The sequence below is a fragment of the Chiloscyllium plagiosum genome, unplaced genomic scaffold (assembly GCF_037043375.1).
Source record: "Chiloscyllium plagiosum isolate Xiang-an unplaced genomic scaffold, Cpla_swu_hap1 HiC_scaffold_4, whole genome shotgun sequence".
NCBI classification, from domain to species: domain Eukaryota; kingdom Metazoa; phylum Chordata; class Chondrichthyes; order Orectolobiformes; family Hemiscylliidae; genus Chiloscyllium; species Chiloscyllium plagiosum.
Window position 1 is genome coordinate 128,360,739 of NW_028270142.1, and position 21,023 is coordinate 128,381,761.

General features: G+C 42.1%; 1 protein-coding gene across 13 annotated transcripts in view; it reads left to right on the forward strand.

The window, feature by feature from the left end:
• The window catches only part of LOC122548888 (focal adhesion kinase 1), a 511,554-nt gene that overhangs the window by 278,876 nt on the left and 211,655 nt on the right, over window positions 1-21,023 (forward strand). For all 13 annotated transcript variants that reach the window (XM_087986664.1, XM_087986658.1, XM_043687803.2 and 10 more), the window contains one exon: window positions 10,363-10,417. In XM_087986664.1, the coding sequence (XP_087842790.1) occupies window positions 10,363-10,417 (55 nt within the window). The remainder of the gene's footprint in view (window positions 1-10,362; window positions 10,418-21,023) is intronic.

Below are 21,023 nucleotides of genomic sequence, written 5' to 3' on the forward strand. Positions count from 1 at the left end.
TATAGTTAGTAAATTTGCATATGACACCAAAACTGGAGGTGTAGTGGATAGCAAAGAATGTTACTTCAGATTACAACAGAATCTTGATCACATGGGCCAATGGGCAGATGGAGTTTAATTTATATAAATGCGAGCCGCTGAATTTTGAGAAAGCAAATCTTAGAAGGACTTATACACTTAATGGTAAGGTCCTAGGGAGTGTTGATGAACAAAGAGACCTTGGAGTGCAGGTTCATAACTCCTTGAAAGTAGAGTCACAAGTAGATAGGATAGTGAAGAAGACATTTGGTATGATTTCCTTTATTGGTCAGAGCATTCAGTAATCTGAGTTGGGAGGCTGTTGAGGTGATTGGTTAGGCCACTTTTGGAATATTGCGTGAAATTCTGGTCTCCTTCCTATCAGAAGGATGATGTGAAACTTGAAAGGGTTCAGAAAAGATTTACAAGGATGTTGCCAGGGTTTGAGGAATTAAGCTATAGGGAGAGGTTGAATAGGCTAGGGCTGTTTTCCCTGGAGCGTCAGACGCTGAGGGGTGACCTTATAGAGGTCTGTAAAATTATGAGGGGCATGGATAGGATAAATAGAAAAAGATTTTTTCCCTGGGTTGGGGGAGTCCAGAACTAGAGGGCATAAGTTTTGGGTGAGAGGGGAAAGATATAAAAGGGACCTAAGGGGCAACTTTTTGATGTAGTGGTGAATGAATGGAATGAGCTGCCAGAGGAAGTGGTGAAGGCTAGTACAATTAGAGCATTTAAAAGGCATCTCGATGGGTAAATGAATAGGAAGCATTTAGAGGGATATGGGCCAAGTGCTGGCAAATGGGACATTAGGTTAGGATATCTGGTCGGATGGATGAGTTAGGCCAAAGGGTCTACTTCCGTGCTGCATTTCTCTATGACTCTTAAGTAGATCTAGTTTCTACCCACTGCAACCCAGTTCCCTGGCCTTCAACTTCACTTCTCTTCCTGGCTACTGTTGAGGTTGAACCAGACTGTTTATTTGCTACCCTAATTTTATATTTCAGCAAGAAATGATCTTTCTGCCACATTATCATAAAGACTACCAACTTTCTGCCTTTACTCGTCTGCTGCTGCAAACTTCATCCATGTCTTTATTATTTCTATATTTTCCTATGATCTGAACTAATAATACTACCATCAGATCTTAGGGTGGCTTGAAGACCATAAGTTTTATTTTTGGAGTTTGTTTACTATTGTGGTCACTCACTGAATGAATTTACAAGAGGCTGCCAATGTACATTTTCACAAAATAACCGAAAAGTTTATTACATATTACATCCCATTATAAAAGATTAAAGTTTTAATCTAAGATTGTTTACTGTATCACATCTCCATGACACTGGGGTCCTTTGACTATAAGTTCTGTGAGCATGATCTTAATTTCCACAATCACCTGATTAAGGAGCAAAGCTCTGAAAGTTTGTGCTTCCAAATAAACCTGTTGGACAATAACCTGGTGTTTTATGATTTTTAACTTTGTCCACCCCAGTCCAACACAGGCACCTCCAAGTCATGTACACAAACGTGAACTATGTTGCACTGAACAAGAAGTACTTGAACCAATTTTATTAGAAAAAGTAGTCATTAAGAAACTGTTTTTACCCTCAGCAACAACCTTATAGACACTCACTTAGGTGAACGGTCACTCTGTCTCTACTTTAAAGCTCCTTGTTTTTTTGGGATTGGCTTTAATCATTTGTTTTGGAAAATTCTTCCATTGATTTGATGCTATTTTCCTTAATGTTGCATCCTGTGACCCTTAAACAAGCTGCTACCTCAGCTCACTTATTATTTATTATTCCTAAAACTTACCCTCCCATCTGCTTTGTCTATCTGGAGCCTTTCTGTTCCTGTCCTTTAAGGAATCTGGAACTTTAATTCAGCCCAGATTGTTTTAGACATTGCCAAACTAACAGCACCTGTTACTACAGACTCATTCTCTTTAAATGAACCTGCAGACACCTAACTGCTTCTGAATGTTTCTGTCCATGTGTGATACTGGACACCTGTCATAAGGCAACAGCAGTTTTTTTTCCTCTTTAGCCTGTACCCTAATTAAAATGCAAGTAAACAAACTCAAGACACTCTGTCACCACTCACATAACAAATCTGAAATTAAACTAAAACTCTGGACAGAATCTTATAGGGGACTGAATGACGTGCTGTCGTGAGATTTGTGCCAGAATTGCATAAGAATTCAAGCAAAGCCCAGCTTGATCTTGGAAAAGTCTCCCTGGATCTTTTGTGCACTTGTCAACCAACAAGGCTAATTTTGTTTTTGCTGGGAACAGTGATTTGCTAATTATGGGGGATTGTAGTTTGTTAAGTGCCTTATGAACAGGGCAACTAGGCAAATTAATATTCAGCTTCCTTTATTAACAAGGACCAAGCAAACTAGATGTTAAGAATTCTCGACATGGAAGTTACAGTGGGTACCTGACACTTCAGTTCATCACAGGCTTTGACTAGCCTCTGTGTTGCTCAGCTTCAAATGCATCTCACAGCATGATCCATTAGCACCAACCCCATGCAGTATGATAGATGCTGATGAACTGGGGGAACACTAACAGTTTTCGAAGGAGAAAGACTAAGGACATTGGGGTGGAGGAAGCTCTGCTTGTGCATGATGGAGCTCAGTTGCATTGGGTGCTACATGCCGGATAGTTGCTGTCTGACACCAGACTCCAATAGATAAACTGTGTGCAGCAGTCATTCATGGACTGCAGACTAATCATTGGTCTTGAAGCCAGCATTTGATTTGCATTGTGGGAGTGAACTGCAGTCTCTACTTGCCTTATTTGCTTTTCCTGGCTGGAAGTAAAGCTAATTTTTGGAATTGTCCTGTATTAGATGTTTCCTTCTTGGACAATGACTGGCGGTGGGTCTCCAGTAGGTATTAAGGACAGAGTAGTGTTGACTAAAAGAGGGTGTTTAGCTTGTATGTATCTAAGAACAGTTAATCTCTATGGCCTGGTGGTTAAACGACCAATAGGGTGAGTTGATGGGTTTGGGTGTGTGTGAGGGAGTGTCAACACTCTAAACCATGTATCTTTTTGACTGCTGTCTTGTCTGGGTGCATTGTGACTACACCACAGGCCTTTTGATAAGGCTGACAGGCAAGTTTTGCTGGGAACAGTGTGTGTTAAGATGGGGATCAAATCTGACTGAGGTGCACACAGGGATGGAGTAGATAGTTAATGAGATGAGTTTGATCAGACATCTTACTGAATCTCATGCTATAAAACCCTTCCAAAAATTTAAAGCGATTAGCACTTGGCTAAAAGAAGTAAGGTCAGCTGGTCTTCCCTTTCTTAACACACGCAATGTATAAATACAAATCAAATTCAAAACAATACATCCTTGCTCCACTTTGGAAACTAAGTTCTAGAACTATAATAAATTACAAACTTTTATCACACTGGGGACCTCTCTGAATTTTACCCACTGTAAACTTAGAAACATTTAAGACTTTGCCTGGATCCTAAATTCCATTCATCCATTATTCCTTGAACTGAACTGATTGTTTAACTGGGTGTCAATGTCTCAAGTTGACCTTTAGTTTCAAACACCTCCATGGCTTTGCACCACTCTAAGTCTGTAGTCCCTTCAAGTTATCTGTGCTGCTCTATTTTTGACCCCTTGAATGCTGACAAGGGCTTAAGCCCTGGAACAGTGTCCCTAAATATTTTCACCTTTGTCTGTCTCTTAACTCCTTAACTTGGGCCAGGTTCTTCATCATCTGTCCATACGTACAGATTTAAGGTGATTTGGTAAAGGAGGAGACATGAAGAACCCAGAGGGCGGTAGCTGTCAGTAATGTACTGGCTGGTTTGATGATTGAGGTGGAATCACTCAACTGATTTCAACTTAAGGCCTGTAATCTGCAAGGCTGTGGGCAACGTGCTGGAAAGTGGATTTAGAATAGCTGACTATTTTATTCAGTTAGTAAGGACACGATGGACTGAATGGCTTATGTGCTGAAACTTTGCTATAGTTCCATGTCCAGTGCCATAAGATATTTTGTAGTAAACACTGTATAAATTCATACTATTTGTTGCTTCATCAGAAAAGCTGATCTCTATCGTACATATCATCCTAAAGAGAGAAACACACTTTTTTCCAATGGAATAGTTGCATCATTGCATTTATTGGCGCAAATGATCTTGTGAAGCATTAGTTAAACCAGAGTTTTTCAACTGGTGAGCTGCTGCAAGGTGAGCAGTGTGCTGCAAAATTCTCAAAGCAGCATTGCTTCACATATGCTTCTGCATGTGCTTCTGCATGTGCAAAGATTCAGCACCATAAGGGAGATGGGAAATCCGATTGTGCAAACAGACTACAAAGGAACCTCAATTATCCGCATTTGATTATCTGATTATCAGATTATCCGACAAGATTGCAAGGTCCCAATGCTTGGCTAAACTATGTTATCTGGTGTTTGATTATCCAGAATTTGATTAACTGAATGAAATACTCACCACCCGTGTCTTTCGAATAATTGAGGTTCCTCTGTACATAAAATCTGAAGGGCCAAACATACAATCTGAGCATGCACGATGATCGAGTATCGTATTTCCAGAGAACAAATTGCACATATATAGAAGAGAGGCACATAATTGAAACAACTGTTGAACTGGCTTGCCTGCCTGGACATGTTTCCACGTTAGTATGGATTTTAATGTGAGTACTTTTAGATTTTCTTTTAATTATGCCACAGATCTAAATAAGAAATGGACAATTGTCTTGTGAAAAGAGATCATTTCTTTTGCTACTTCAGTTGATGAAACATCTGAACTGAAAAAAGTAAAAACAAGACTCTTCAGACATAGTATAATGAGAGATGCCTGGCCTTTGGATTTTCATAGGCAGAAGATGGCACTTGCCCGAGTATCTGAATATTCATCTGCAGAGAGAACTAAGCAAACACTGCAATAGTACCAAGTTAAGACACCCTTTGCAGACAGAACATCCATATCTTGCAAACCAACGCATTCAGTAAATGCGGTGCTAGGATTCATTTTAAGAAGGCTGGAATACAAGAGTAAGGAGGTACTGCTGAAGCTGAATAAAGCTCTGGTCAGACCCTATTTGGAGTATTCTGAGCAGTTTTGGGCCCTGTATCAGAGAGGCCTGGATAGGGCGAACATTGAGATGATATTTCCACTAGTAGGAGAAACTAGAACCCGAGGGCAAAGCCTCAGTGTGATGGAAAGACTCTGAGAAAGAGTTTCTTCAGTCAAAGGATGGTGAATCTATAACTCATTGCCACAGAAGGCCATTGGATGTATTTAAGACACAGATTGGTTCTTGATTAGTAAAAGGATTAAAGATTACAGAAAGAAGGCAGAAGAATGGAGTTGAGAAGAAAAAATCCGCTATGATCGAATGGCAGAGCAGACTGAGTGGGCCAAATGGCCTAACTTTGCTCCTATTTCTTATAGCTTTACAGTACTTCAAGATCTTGACAGAGCAAACCACTAAGCATACCCACTGTGTGTATCGGATAAAACTCGGGGGTAATTACCTTGTGGCTGAGCTTGTAGCAAAATCAAAGGAGCCCCATAACTGTTGCTGAAGCCTTAATCATGCCTGTATGTAAAACAATCATAGTATTATCCTGCAAAAGATTGACAATATTCCACCCAAATAATGAAGTTAAATAATGAGTTGATGACATAGCAGCTGATATTGAGGAGATGCTGTGAAAGAAGATACCTACTAGTGGGAAGTTCGCTTTGCAGATTGATGAGTCCACTGATATAAAGTGGATACTGCCGGCTGCTGGCCAAACATTCACTATATTGGTGAGATTCCATTTAGGAGAAACTTTTCTAAGAACCTATTGAGTCATGCCACTGGTGAAGGATTATTTCTGGTAACAGCTACCTACTTTGTTTTTTATTCAGACATGGGATATGGGCATTGCCAACTGGCCAGCACTTATTGCCCATGTCTATTTGTCCTTGAGAAGATGATGATGAGATTCCTTAGGGAGCTAATTCCAGGATTTTGATCCAGTAACAATGCAGTAGCAGTGACATATTTCAAGTCAGGGTGGTTAGTGGCTTGAGGGGAACTTTGAAGTGATGTTCCAATGTATCTGCTGCCTTTGTCCTTCCAAATGAAAGTGGTTGTTGGTTTGGAAGGTGCTGTCTAAGTATCTTTAGCGAATTTCTGCAGTGCATCTTGTAGATATACACAGTTGCTACTGAGCTTCAGTGTGGATAGTTGTTGTTGTGGTACCAGTCAAGTGGGCTACATTGTCCTGGATGGTGTCCAGCTTCTTAAATGTTGTTGGAGCCGCACCCATCCAGATAAATGGGGAATATTCCATCACACTCCTGATTTGCGCTTTGTAGATTATGGACAGGCTCTGGAGAGTCAAGAGGTGAGTTAGTTGCTGCAGTGTTCCTAGCCTCTGACATGCTGTTGCAGCCACTGCATTTGTATAACGAGTCCAGTTGAGTTTCTGGTTGGTTGGTAATCCGCAGGATGTTGATAGTGGGCAATTCAGTGATGGTAGCACCATTGAATGTCAAAGGGCACGTGGTTAGATTGTCGCTTATTGAAGATAGTTATTATCTGACATTTGTGTGGCATGAATGTTATATGCCACTTTTTTGCTCAAACTTTGATACTGTCCTGATCTTATTGTATTGAACATGGACTAGTTCAGTATCTGTGGAGTGGCAAATCATGTTGAGCGTTGTGCAAACGTCCCCATTTCTGACCTTAGAGATGTACAGGATGGAAACAGACCCTTTGCTCCAACCCAAGCATGCCGACCAGAAATCCCAACCCAATCTAGTCCCACCTGCCAGCACCCGGCCCACATCCCTCCAAACCCTTCCTAGTCATATATCCATCCAACTGCCTCTTAAATGTTGCAATTGTACCAGCCTCCACCACTTCTTTTGGCAGCTCATTCCATACACGTACCACCCTCTGTGTAAAAAAAAGTTGCCCTGTAGGTCTCTATGATGAGGGAAGATCATTGATGAAGCAGCTGAAGATGGCCTAGGGCATTACCCTGAAGAACTCTTGCAGAAATGTCCTTTAGCTGAGATGACTTACGTCCAAAGACCACAAACACCTTCCTTTGTGCCAGGGATGACTAACCAGCAGAGAGTTTGCCCCTGATTCCGTTTGATTCCAGTTTTCCTAGAGCTCCTTAATACGCGGTCAAATGCAGCCTTGATATCAAGAGCTGTCACTTTGTCCTCACCTCTAGAATACTGCTCCTTTGTCTATGTTTGAACCAAGGCTGTAATGAGATTAGGAGCTGAGTGGCCCTGGTGGAACCCAAACTGGACAAATTTAAGGGAAACTGATCTTACCTGCACTACATGTTGGAGCACTTGCACTGACAGAGCAGTCTCCAAAGTGGGGAAAGTCAAAGGATTTGCCAGTAGGGTTGAAAGGCCAAATTCCTGACACTCAGATGATCCATTTCCTCCTCACCATAAAGCTCTTTGTGACCAAAATAAGCCACCAGAGTTAGCTGCAGTATTATAGCAAGCTGTAAAAATTGTAAATTACATAAAATCAAGACCAGTGAAATCAGGTTTGTTCACTATTTTATGTACTGAGTAAGGCCATAACCATAGTAAATGCAAGGAAATATGACATTTATGAGCGATCAATTCTGTTGAAAAATGTGGGTGTGCTGTGAAATTGTTTGTCTCTTGAAGTGTGCCTTGACACCGAAAAGTTTGGAAACCATTTAGTTAAAACAACAATCTCTGAAAATCTAAAAGGGAAGCAACTGGGTTTTGTAATCAGAAGAATGTGGGACACACATTGAGGAAACATGTGAAAAATGTGAGAATGCAAAATTGTAAGCCTGGACAGGAGAGAAAAACTTAAAACAGGAAACTGTTAATCAGTGATACCTTTCTGGAAAGTATGTGAGTGAGGGTAAGTATAGAATTTAGATAAAGTTAATATCACTGACGACTGTGTCGATCAGCAACTTGTTGATGCTTATTCTTGTTGCTTAGATTTGTAAAAAAAAATGAGAATTTGCATTTATTTAGTGGTCTGTTACGTGTTTAGACACATTCTGAAATGCTTCACATGCAGTAAATTAACTTTGAAGTCACAAACAGACAACTGGAGCAACCTGTTTGAGCATCACAATACTCTACAAATAGCACTGGAGGAGGAAGAAATGTTTGTAAGGACAGCAAAAAAAAACTGTCCTTTTGTTATTTGAATTACACCTGAATTAAAACATTTGTGGGGCGAGGCCTGACGTGGAGAGAGGAGTTATACAATGTACAATGGCTGAAAGAAATGTCAGAAGATGTTTAGGAACCATGCAAAGTAGATATGGAACATTTCCACTGACTGGCAGAACCTTTGTTGAGGATCTGATTCTAAAAAAACTGCTTTAGCACCACAGCACTTCTCTAGCACTGAATGGATCAGTCCAGATTAGATGCTGAACTCCTGGAGTGGATTTCTGACTTGGAGATAGGGGTTTTGCCAATGGAGCCTTTTGGTCAGAATAAGAGGTGCAGTGTAACACAAACAGCTGTTGATATGCAAGTATAAGCTCAAAAGTTACGTTAAAGAGAGCCAAAAATGTTGAATGCTTTGTTTCCTTCTTAATAATTAACATTACTGTTTTCTAAATGGCATAGACTAATGTGTTACAAAAACCAGTTGAGCAAATTGCATGGCTGACATTATTCCAGTTAAACTGTAAAGAAATTGGTTTGGATATAAATGGGATTGGCTTACACAGAAGTGACAGCTGATGTAGTGATTCTCTTTCAAAGGAGAATTGAATCCATGCATCAATGAAGTAAAAATGAAAGAACATATTATGCTGTCCTTCCATATTAGTGCTCCTAAAGTGCGTCACTTTGTATTTCTCTGCCTTGAAAATGGAATTTTGGCATTTATTACTAAAGGATTGTAGTATAAATGCAGGGGAGTGCTTCTGCAATTGTACAAGGCATTGGTGAGATTGCATGTGGAGTACTGTGTTCTGCATCCCTAACTTGAGTGAGTATGCAGTTTAATTGTAGGCAGTTCACAGAAGGTTCCCTAGCTTATTTCCAGAGATGAAAGCTTGTCTTTTGAAGAGAGTGCCTATACTTGCAAAATTGAGAAGGATGAGAGAACTAATTGAGGTGTAAGATGCTAAAGGGAATTGATTGCCAAAGTAGACATGGGACAATCTAGAATGAAAGGTAATAGTTTTGAGGTTGACAGTGACAGATTTAAAGCACAGATGAGGTGATGTTACTTCTATCAAAGGGTTGTGAATCTGTGGAATTCACTACCCACGAGTCTGGAGGATGCCAGAACACTGAATAAATTTAAGGAGGAGATCGACAGATTTTTAATTAGTAATAGATTCAAGGCTTGGGGGAGCAGGCAGGAAAGTTGAGCCTCGGCCGAGATGAGATCAGCCAGGATCGTATTAAATGGTGAGGAGGCTCAAGGGTTTAAATTGCCTACTCCTGATCCTAGTTCTTTTCCTATTTTGAACTCCATCTGTTCCTGCCCATTTCACCACTTTGCCTACATCCATTGAAAATCTGCAATTATGCTTATTTTTGTCTCCCTGTCCACTACCAAACCAAGTTTTGTATCATTTGCAAACTTGGTAAGTCTACATCTGAGTCTGTCATTCATTTTAAAAATTTGAAAGTTACATTAGGCCCAAAACTGACTCTTAAGCAACACCACCGCACACCACATTCCAACCTGAAAAATGTCTGTCCACCACCACTTTTTTACTGGGGTCAGTTAGTTCAATTGGTTGGATGGGTGGTTTGTGCTTCAGACTATGCCAATCACACGTGTTGAATTCCGATACCAACTGAGGTCACCATGAAGGTCTTACCTGTCTTCTTAACCTTGCCCCTTGCCTTAGGTTAAACTCCAGGCCAGTCATCTCTCTAATGAGAGATCGGTCCTATGGTTCTCTGGGGCTATAGTCCTATGGCGACTTTACCTCTAACTTTGTCACTGCAAAGTTCCTTATCCATACTACAATATTCCTGTCAATTCCAAGACATTCCTTCATCTGACTGACTAACAAACAGTTTGCACCTGTGTGGTAATGACATTGATCCTTCCAGCATGCTGGAATGCAGTGACGCCTCTCATTATTGCATGCAGGATGTATCAAGGAAGGCATGCACTTTTATGTACACAATGGCATTTTTTGATCAACGATTGGCATGATTTATAAAAAAAGACATAAAATTCAATTTTGTAGTAATGGAATAATGTTTTAATACCTGTTCTTGTAGGTCTTGATCAATGATCAAGAATTTACATTAGTACAAAAATTATTTACAGTTTTCATTTTATATTTAACAGGAAGGATGTGGGTTTGAAGAGATTCTTTCCCAAGAGCCTGGTGGAATCAGTAAAGGTAAAACTAGTTGGATTAAAGTTTTGATGCATTTTCTGTTTTAAGAGTTTGTGCAGCAGCATCATCTGATGCTCCCGCATGGGCTTAATGTTGATGCAATAAAGGGAACGGAACATTCAGAAGGATCAATGAAATGTCCTAGTGAGTAAACGATGGGCCAAGATAACACGAGCAGGAGGTTTGTCATTTGGCCCTTCAAGCCTGCTCTGCCATTTGATAAGGTTGTCTGTGCTGATCCAAAATCTGTTAACTTCAGTCTTGAGTATGTTCAGTTATCTAGATGCAAATTTCTGTGGGGAGTACAATTCCATACAGTAATGACCTTCTGTGAGAAAACAAAATTCTCTTCATTTCTATCTTAAATGGGATACCCATAATTTTTAAATGGTGTTCTGCATTCACCCACTAGGCATCCATCATGTGAAATCCTTTCAGGATCTTTTGTTTCAATAAGCTCACCTCTCTAAGCTCCAGAGAATATTGGCCCAACCTCCTTAACCTTTTCTCATAAGATAACCCTTCCATCCCAGGAATCAGTCTGGAATCAAACTTCAAATTACTCCCTTCAGCTTAAGACTGGCAAACCTAAACTTGCACTGTCTTTCAGAAACACTGCCAGAAGCACTGGTTTTCTTCACCTTCTCATTAGGGTTGATTGCAACACTGATTAATCTCAATAGTCTGAACAAAGCTTCAAAGCTCAAGCCCAAGATTTCTGTCCCAGCTCACCATCACCCACCCATCCATTTGCTGATGAAACCTTCATCCATCCCTGGGTGACTGACACCTGTTTAAATGACCCTTTTCGCAAACTTTCCACTCACTTCAAACACCACTATCCACATTCTCCAACCTAGCTTACTAAATTCAATCAAAGAACTTGATGGTTTACCTTCTTTTTCTAAAATTGTGTCCATCAACAGCAGAGCTTCTCACATTAACTTTCCAGTCCCATACCCAGTGATCTCTAAAGCACCCTGGTTTGTCATACCTTACCTTTTAAACAAAAGTATTACCAGACCTTTTATCACACAAGGTCTGATTCCCTCACCCCGACACTGCATTGCCTGACTGTTGCGTGCTATTGCTGTTTATGAAATCTTCTGAATGGATGACTGAAGGAGTAGAAGACAACTAGGTGCCATGAGCTTTTAAAAATGTATCCATTTAATCATGGTTTGGCAAAGCCCCCATTTATACCTCTCTTGCTGGATAAGATGATGGTAAGCTGACTTCTTGAAGCACAGCAACACGTAGTTTTTGATTCATGATAAGAAAACTGAAACGGGTTAAGAAGGCTTGTGACTTGGAAATAAACATGTGAGTGATGGTGTTCCCATACCCTTTTTTTGTTGGGATAGAGGTCATAGCAACATAAAAATAGAAATAGGAATGGACTATTCGGTCCTTCGATTCTGGTCGGCCATTCAATATCATCCAACTCAATAACCTGTTTCCACTTTCTGCCTATATCCTTTGATTCCTTTAGCCCTGAGAACTACATGTCACTCCTTGAAAACATTAATTTTTAGGTGTCAATCGCTTTCTGTGGCAGAGAATTCCACAGGTTCAGCACTGAGTGAGTAAAGTTCTTCCCAGCAGAAATACCTACCTTGTATCCATAGACTGTGACCCCTAGTTCTGAACTTCCCACTCATCAGGAACATCATTAGGATGGCAGAGTGGTTAGCACTGCAGCCTCAGCACCAGGAACCTGGGTTCGATTCCAACCTTGGGCGACTATCTGGGTGGAGTCTAAAGACATCAATCATCTGGACACGGATGACTCCATCTTCACCATCACGTGACATCACATCTGCCCCCATGGTCACCACTGTAGGCCCCACTTCCACCTCCTTTGTAAACGTCATTTCTGTTGGTTACATCACTCCTGACCCTATAGTGCCCATTCAAGCTCCCAGCCCTGCTGTATGTTTCCCCCAAACCTCCCCTTCACTGAGGACGAACGTTTAATCCTCAGCAAAGGCCTCACTTTCATCCCTCTACGCACCCAGATCAATGAGTTTGTCATGCATCGAGACCTTGAACATTTCTTCCTCCGCCTCTGGGCCCACTCTTTCAATCAAGACTCCTGCCCACCCACCTAGGATCCCTTCTCTCGCCTCTAACACACTCCATTTGCCTGCACACCCTGTGCTGACCTGTTACCTGCCCTTGACCTCTTTATTTCAAACTGCTGCCTCAACCTGTCCACCCCTGTCACCCACTTCAACCTCCTGCCCTCACAACGGGCTGCTCTCCACTCCGATCCCAACCTCACCATCAAACCCGCAGACAAGTGGGGGAGCAGTAGTAGTTTGGCGCACCGACCTCTACACCGCTGAAGCCAGGCGCCAACTCGCAGACACCTCCTCCTACTGCCCCCTCGACCACAATCTCCCCTCCCATCACCAAACCATTATCTCCGAGACCGTCCACAACCTCATCACCTCTTGGGATCTCCCATCCACTGCTTCCAACCTCATTTTCCATGAAACCTGCACCGCCCATTTCTATCTCCTACATCTATCCACCACAACAAAGGCCTACAAGCCCTCCGTTTCTTCCTCTCACACCGTCCCAACCAGTACCCTTCCACCAACACCCTCATCTGCCTGGCTGAACTGGTCGTCACCTTTAGCAACTTCTCCTTCCCATCCTCCCACTTCCTCCAAACCAAAGGAGTAGCCATGGGCACCTACATGGGACCCAGCTATGCCTGCCTCTTTTTCGGACACATGAAACAGTCCATCTTCCACAGTTACAATGGCAGCACACCCCACCCGTTTCTCCACTTCATCGATGACTGTATCAGCGCTTCCTCGTGCTCCCACAAGGAGGTTGAACTGTTCAACTTCACCAACACCTTTCACCCCAATCTCAAATTCACCTGGACCATCTCGAACACCTCCCTCCCCTTCCTGAACCTCTCCATTTCCATCTCTGGCGACCGACTAACCACAGACATCTACCACAAGCCCGCCAACTCCCACAGCTACCAAGACTACACTTCCTCCTACCCTGCTGTAAAAATATCACCCTTATTCCCAATTCCTCCACCTCCACCGCATCTGTTCCCAGGATGACCAGTTCCACCTTAGAAAATCCCAGATAGCGTCCTTTTTCCAAGATCGCAATTTCCCTTCCCACGTGGTCAACGAAGCCCTCCATCTTCATCTAGCTCCACTTGACGTACCACGGCCCTTGAACCGCACCCCTCCTAAAGCAACAAAGACAGAATCCCCTGGTCGTCAGCTTCCAGCCCACCAACCTCCACATACATCGCATCATCCTCTGCCACCTACTACGGACCTCACTAGCAGAAACATATTTCCTCTCCACCCCTATCAAAGTTCCAGAGAAACTATTCCCTCCGCGACGCCCTCGTCAGGACCACGTCCCCCACCAGCCCATACCCCTCTCCCAGCACCTTCCCCTACCACTGCGGGAAGTGCAAAACCTGCACCCATACCAGTCCTTTCACCTCCGTCCAAGGCCCCAAAGGATCCTTCCACATTCGACAGAAATTTACCTGTACCTTTACCAATGTCCGCTACTGTATCCGTTGTACCCAATGTGGTCTCCTCTACATCTGGGAAACAGGATGCCTACTTGCGGATCATTTCAGAGAACATTTCTGGGACGCCTGCATCAACCAGTCCCATCGCCCCATGACTGAACACCTCAACTCCCCCTCCCATTCTGTCAAGGACCTGAAGGTCCTGGGCCGCCTCTATTGCCAAACCCTTACCATCCAACGCCTCATATTCTACCTTGGGACCCTGCAACCACACATGAACAATGTGGATTTCAAGTTTCCTCATTTCCCCTCCCCCCCACATTATCCCAGTCCCAAGTCTCCCATTCGGCACTGTCCTCCTGACCTGTCCATCACCTTTCCTATCTATCTGCTCCACCCTCCTTTCCAACCTTTCACCTTCTCCCTCACCTTCATCGAACTATCGCTTTATTAGCTAGCTTCCTCACCTCCCCCCCAACCCCAACCCCCTCCTTAGCCCCACCCTCCTCCCATTTATCTCTTAGCCCCCAGCCCACAAGCCTCATTCCTGGTGAAGGGCCTAAGCCCGAAACATCAATTGGATGCTGCCTGACTTGCTGTGCTTTTCCAGCGCCACATTCTGGATTACTCATGAAACATGGCTAGTTTTCTGGCTTAATGGGAATAGTAGAACAAAGAAGCCTTAAGCTACAGCTATTGCAATGCACAATGCTTCATGGATGCTGTTTTATTACCAGCCACTAAACCTTGGAAACAAGACTAGGGCCATGTAAGCATTAGCCACATAAATACTGCTGTTAATCAGAGGAAATCAGAGGCTGGATATTCAATGGCAGGTAACTCACCTTATGACTCTCATACTAGGCAAAAGTCAGGATTTTGAGTCAATGTTTTCCAGTCGCCTGGCTGAGCACAGCATCAACAGCACTGAAGAATCTCACACCCAGCTTGATTTACACCCCATCTAACATCTTAAACATGTGCTACCTTCACCACTGGCACATAGTACTATAGACAATGTGCACTGCAGCAGTCCATCGAGCCTTCTTTGACAGCACCTTCCAAACACTCAACCTGTACTACCTAGAAAGATAAGGACATCAACTTCACCACTACACCATTTTGACTTATTGCTATTCTTACCTGTCTCTGGGTCAATACCTAGAATGCTCTTGTTGGCATCGTGTGAGTATATCAGCACTTCATGAACTGCAGCAGTTCAAGAAGGCATCTCAGCTTTATCTTCTTTATGGCAAATAGAGATAGGCATCAAATGCTGACCATGCCAGCAATGCTCACATGCTGTGAAGTAATCTTTTTAGAAAAGACATTTAACTCCTTGAGCTTATTTTCTCATTCACCGAAATCATGGCTAATCTGTAAAGTTAATTCATATGCTTGTCTTTATCCTATATTCCTTAGTACTTTTGGTTAACGAATCTACTAAATCTCCTATTTAAAATTAGTCAGCTAATTATTAGTTGTCATTGCTGGATCATAATTCCAAACTTCTGTCGCCACTGTGTGTAGTGTTTCTTAGTTTCACTGCTGAAATACCTGGTTCCTGATTTTTACGATGCCCCTTATTCGTGGTTCCCACAGCCAGCAGAAACAGTTTCTCTGTTTTCTCAGTTCATCTCGATGTCTTGAAAAATTCAAGCAAATTACTTGATTTGGAGTCCAGGTGGCATTCTGCTAAATCCATGCTGCCCTCCCTCCAATGTTAATGTATCTAGCTTGAGATGTTGTGTCCAGAATTGCTCATTGTTCTCCAGGTATGGCCTAATCATAGCCTTTGTTTGAGTGCTCTCCCTTTTTTTTTTACTGAATATGTATAGGCCAGTCTGTTTCTGATTTTTCTTTTTGACCTGTTAATGTTTTACTGATCAAGGTATCAGCACCTCCGATTATTAATAGATCTCCTTTTAGGAAATACCTTACTTCTGTACTTTATTATGTCTCATTTGTCAAAATTGATATCCATTTACTACAGTTTTGCTTGATCACTTAATGCATAAATTTATGATCATATGTGCAAACATTCAAATTGCAGAAATAGGCCACTCAGTCCTTCAAGCCTGCTCAGCCATTCAGTATGATTGTGGCTCATCTGATGGTCCAGATTCCCATCTATCTTCTTTCATCCCGTTATCTAGAATCTATTGGAGAAAATTCTCATGTAGTTTTAAACTCTTCCAGGGGAGGAAACATTCTTTCCACAGGCTTTAAAAGCAACTCGATATTATTTGTTTCAACCAATTCACCTTTTACTATTCTAAACTCAAGTGGATGCAATCGTAGCCTATCCAACCTTCTTCATAAGACTACATACCCATTACTAGTATTGATCCAGTAAACCTTCTTTGAAATGCTTCCAACACATTTACTTCTTTGCTTTAGTAAAGAGACTAATTATGTAATGAAGTACTCCAGATGAGGCCTCTCAAAAGCTCTGTGTAACTGGAGTAATCTCTATATTACTATGAATATAGAATAGTACAGCACAGAAACAGGTCCTTTGCTCCACTAGGTCTGTGATGACCATGATGCCATTCAAAACTAATCCCATTTCCCGAACATGGTCTGTATCCCCTCTATTCGATGTCTCTTCAAGTGTCTAAGTACCTCTTAAACATTGTCTCTGCAATTGTTTCTGCTTCTGCCATCTGCCTTGGTAGCATGTTCCAGGCACCTTCTGTCCTCTGTGTAAACAAATTCTCTTCATATATATTCCCTTTAAACTTTTCCTCTCTCACTTTAAACCTATACCCCCATTCCAATCTGGGGAAAAAAACACTTCAACTCTCTACCCTATCCATGCCTCACATAATTTATATATGCTTCTTTCAGATCGCCCCTCAGCCTCCCATGCTGTAATAAAAATAATCCTTGGCCAACCTCTCCTTATAGCTATTACACTCCAATCCAGGCAACATCCTGGTTAACTTCTTCTGCATCCTCTCCAAAGCCTCCACATCCTTCCCATAGTATAGATGCTGGAAAGATGCTGGAGTCTATTATAAAGGATGAAATTACGGCACATCTGGATAGTAGTAACAGGATAGGTCAGAGTCAGCATGGATTTATGAAGGGGAAATCATGTTTGACTAATCTTCTGGAATGTTTTGAGGATGTAACTCTGAAGATGGACGAGGGAGATGTAGTGTACCTGGACTTTCAGAAAGCTTTTGATAAAGTCCCACACAGGAGGTTAGTGAGTAAAATTAGGGTGCATGGTATTGGGGGCAACGTACTAGATTGGATTGAAAATTGGTTGGCTGATAGGAAACAAAGGGTAGTGATAAACGGCTCCATTTCGGAATGGCAGGCAGTGACCAGTGGGGTACCGCAGGGATCCGTGCTGGGACCGCAGCTTTTTACAATATATGTTAATGATATAGAAGATGGTATCAGCAATAACATTAGCGAATTTGCTGATGATACAAAGCTAGGTGGCAGGGTGAAATGTGATGAGGATGTTAGGAGATTACAGGGTGACCTGGACAAGTTAGGTGAGTGGGCAGATGCATGGCAGATGCAGTTTAATGTGGATAAATGTATGGTTATCCACTTTGGTGGCAAGAACAGGAAGGCAGATTACTACCTCAATGGAATCAATTTAGGTAAAGGGGCAGTACAGAGAGATCTGGGTGTTCTTGTACACCAGTCAATGAAGGCAAGCATGCAGGTACAGCAGGTAGTGAAGAAGGCTAATAGCATGCTGGCCTTCATAACAAGAGGAATTGAGTATAGAAGCAAAGAGGTTCTTCTGCAGCTGTACAGGGCCCTGGTGAGACCACACCTGGAGTACTGCGTGCCGTTCTGGTCTCCAAATTTGAGGAAAGACATTCTGGCTATTGAGGGAGTGCAGCGTAGGTTCACGAGGTCAATTCCTGGAATTGCGGGATTACCTTACACTGAAAGACTGAAGCGACTGGGCTTGTATACCCTTGAGTTTAGAAGATTGAGAGGGGATCTGATTGAGACATATAAGATTATGAAAGGACATGTTTCCGCTGATGGGTGAGTGCCGAACCAGAGGGCACAGCTTAAAAATATGGGGTAGACCATTTAGGACAGAGTTCAGGAGAAACTTCTTCACCCAGAGAGTGGTGGCTGTGTGGAATGCTCTGCCCCAGAGGGCAGTGGAGGCCCAATCTCTGGATTCATTTAAGAAAGCGTTGGATAGAGCTCTCAAAGAAAGTGGAATCAAGGGTTATGGAGATAAGGCAGGAACAGGATACTGATTAGGAATGATCAGCCATGATCATGTTGAATGGCGGTGCAGGCTCGAAGGGCAGAATGGCCTACTCCTGCACCTATTGTCTATAGTGACCAGAACTGCCAAATGTGGCCTGACTGAAGTTTATACTGCTGCAACATGACTTGCCAACTTCTTTACTCAATGCCTCAACTGAAGGCAAGCGTAAATTTTACACCTTCTTTACCACCTTATTCACTTGTTTTGCCACTTTCAGGAGCTGTGTATTGCCCTCCAGTGCTCAGTGCTCGAAGAGTCCTGCTATTTACTGCATGCTTTCCTCTTGTTGTGGAGGAGCCGGTGTTAGACTTGGGTGGACAAAGTTAAAAATCACACAACACCAGGTTATAGTCCAACAGGTCTATTTGGAAGCACTAGCTTTCTGAGCACTGTTCCTTCATCTGGTAGTTGGTACCTGAGGAAGGAGCAGCGCCCCGAAAGCTAATGCTTTCAAATAGACCTGTTGGACTATAACCTAGTGTTGTGTGATTTTTAACTTGGCTTTCTTCTTGCCTTTGACCTCCCAATATGCATCACCTCACTTGTCCATTTCCCATTTTACTGCCCAACTTTCCAGTCTATATCCTGCTGTATCCTTTGATAACCTTCCTCACTATATACAAATCGACTAATTTTCATGTCATTTGTAAACTTACAAATCAGACCATGTACATTTTCATCCAAATCGTTTACAAATATTACTAACAACAGAGGTCCCAGCACTGATCCTTGCAGAGCACATTGGTCACAGAACTCCAGTGAGAAAAACACCTCTCCAAAACCACATTCTCTTCTAACTTACTACTAACTCACCATGGATGCCACATGATTTAATTTTCTGGGCCAGCCTACCATGAGGGATGTCGTCAAATGTTTTAGTAAAGTTCGCATAGACAGCATCCACTGCCCTATTTGTCACTTCTTTAAAAAATGATTAAGTTTGTGAGACAAGACATTCCCAGCCATGCTGACTATTCTTAACAAGTCCAATCTTTTCCAAGTGTGAGTAAATCCTGTTCCTAAGAACCCTCTCTAATAACCTCACCGGCCTGTAATTTCCTGGATTATCCCTGTTGCCCCTCTGAAACAAAGGAACAACATTAGATATTCTCCAGTCTTCTGGGATCTCGCCTGTGGCTAAAGGGGATGCAAAAATCTCTGTCAAGGCCCCAAGAATCTCCTCCCTTGCCTCCTTCAGTATCCTGGGTCGAAACGTTTGGTGTTGGAAAAGCACAGTAGGTCAGGCAGCATCTGAGGAGTAGGTGAATCGACATTTCGGGCATAAGCCCTTCAACCTCACTTTCTCCTTTAGTGTCCTGGAATAGATACCATCAGGCCCTGGGATTTATCTGTCAATATATCAATGCACCCAACACCACCACCTCCTTAATATCCACATGCCCCTGAATATCAACATAAGCCTCCCTAATCTTAGCATGATCCATTCTTGTTGAATATCGATGCAAAGTACTCATTAAGCACCTCACATACTTCCTCTGGTTCCATGCATAAGTTCACTCCTTTGTCTTTGAGTGGACCTTCCCTTTCCCTAGCTACCCTCTTACTCCAAATATAAAATGCCTTGAGATTCTCTTTAATCCTACTTGCCAAGGACATTTTTGGCCCCTTTTAGCCCTCATATTTTCTTTTAAGCTTTCTTTTTACTCCTCAGGGGCCTTGTTTGATTTCTGTTCCCTAAACCTCGCATATGCTTCCTTATTCTTTTTGACTAACCTTTCAATAGTTCTTGTCATTCCAAGATTTCCAAATCTTACCATCCTTTTCTTTCAACCTCACAGGAACATATTGGTGAACTCTGATCAGCTGCACTTTATAAGACTCTTGCGTCAAATGTGGATTTATCTTCAAACAGGCACCCCCAATCTAATTTCTCCAGTTCCTGTCTAATACTGTTGTAATTAGCCTTCCCCTAATTTAGCACCATCACCAAGGACCAGTCTTATCCATATCTATAACTATCTTAATGTTTATGAAATGATGATCACTGTTTCCAAAATGCTCCCCCTCTGAAACTTCACTTAGCGGTTAGGATTCATTCTCCAATGCAAGGTCTAATGTGCCCCCTTCCCTAATTAGAGTATCTACATCAATAACAGAAATTGCTGGAGAAACTTCGAAGGTCTGGCAACATCTTTGGGAAGACAGCAGAGTTAGTGTTTTGAGTCCAGCCTCTGTTCATCAGAACTCAGTTCTCACAGAGCCAGACTCTGGATCTTACACAAGACTGACATAAACAGGTGGGTCTATTACAAATTGGACTTAATCAGTAATGGCATCATTACTGTGCTACTTGAAGTGAGAGACATTGAAGTCCTTCACCCACATAAGATTCAATGCTCTTGATTGCCTGAATGCTTCTTCAATTTGTGCTATAAATTATAGGCTATACCTTGGAAAGTTTGTTTCATTAGCTTGGTTGTAATTGTTTTATTATAATGCAGAATGTCAATTCTTCCACTTGTATAAAACTGATTATTCTCAGTAGTGAACATTTGTAGGCAGAATGAGTAACACGTGAAAGTTACTTGGAATTAGTTTGGAAGAAAGCTTCAATAATCAGCACCACAGTACTGTGGAACAGGAATAGACAGTCACATTGTAATCTTTCATTACTGTGATAATCTCAACAGATCAAATCTATTCACAGTCAGTCTTGGGTATTTTGTCAAATCTTAATCCATTCCATCAGATTACCAATAATGCCACCATATGTTAAATATAGAAGCCTTTTATAAAATCCTTTCCAGTAGAACAGTTGTCAGGAGTATCAGAGTATTCTAATCCAACAATCTAATGATGGCCCT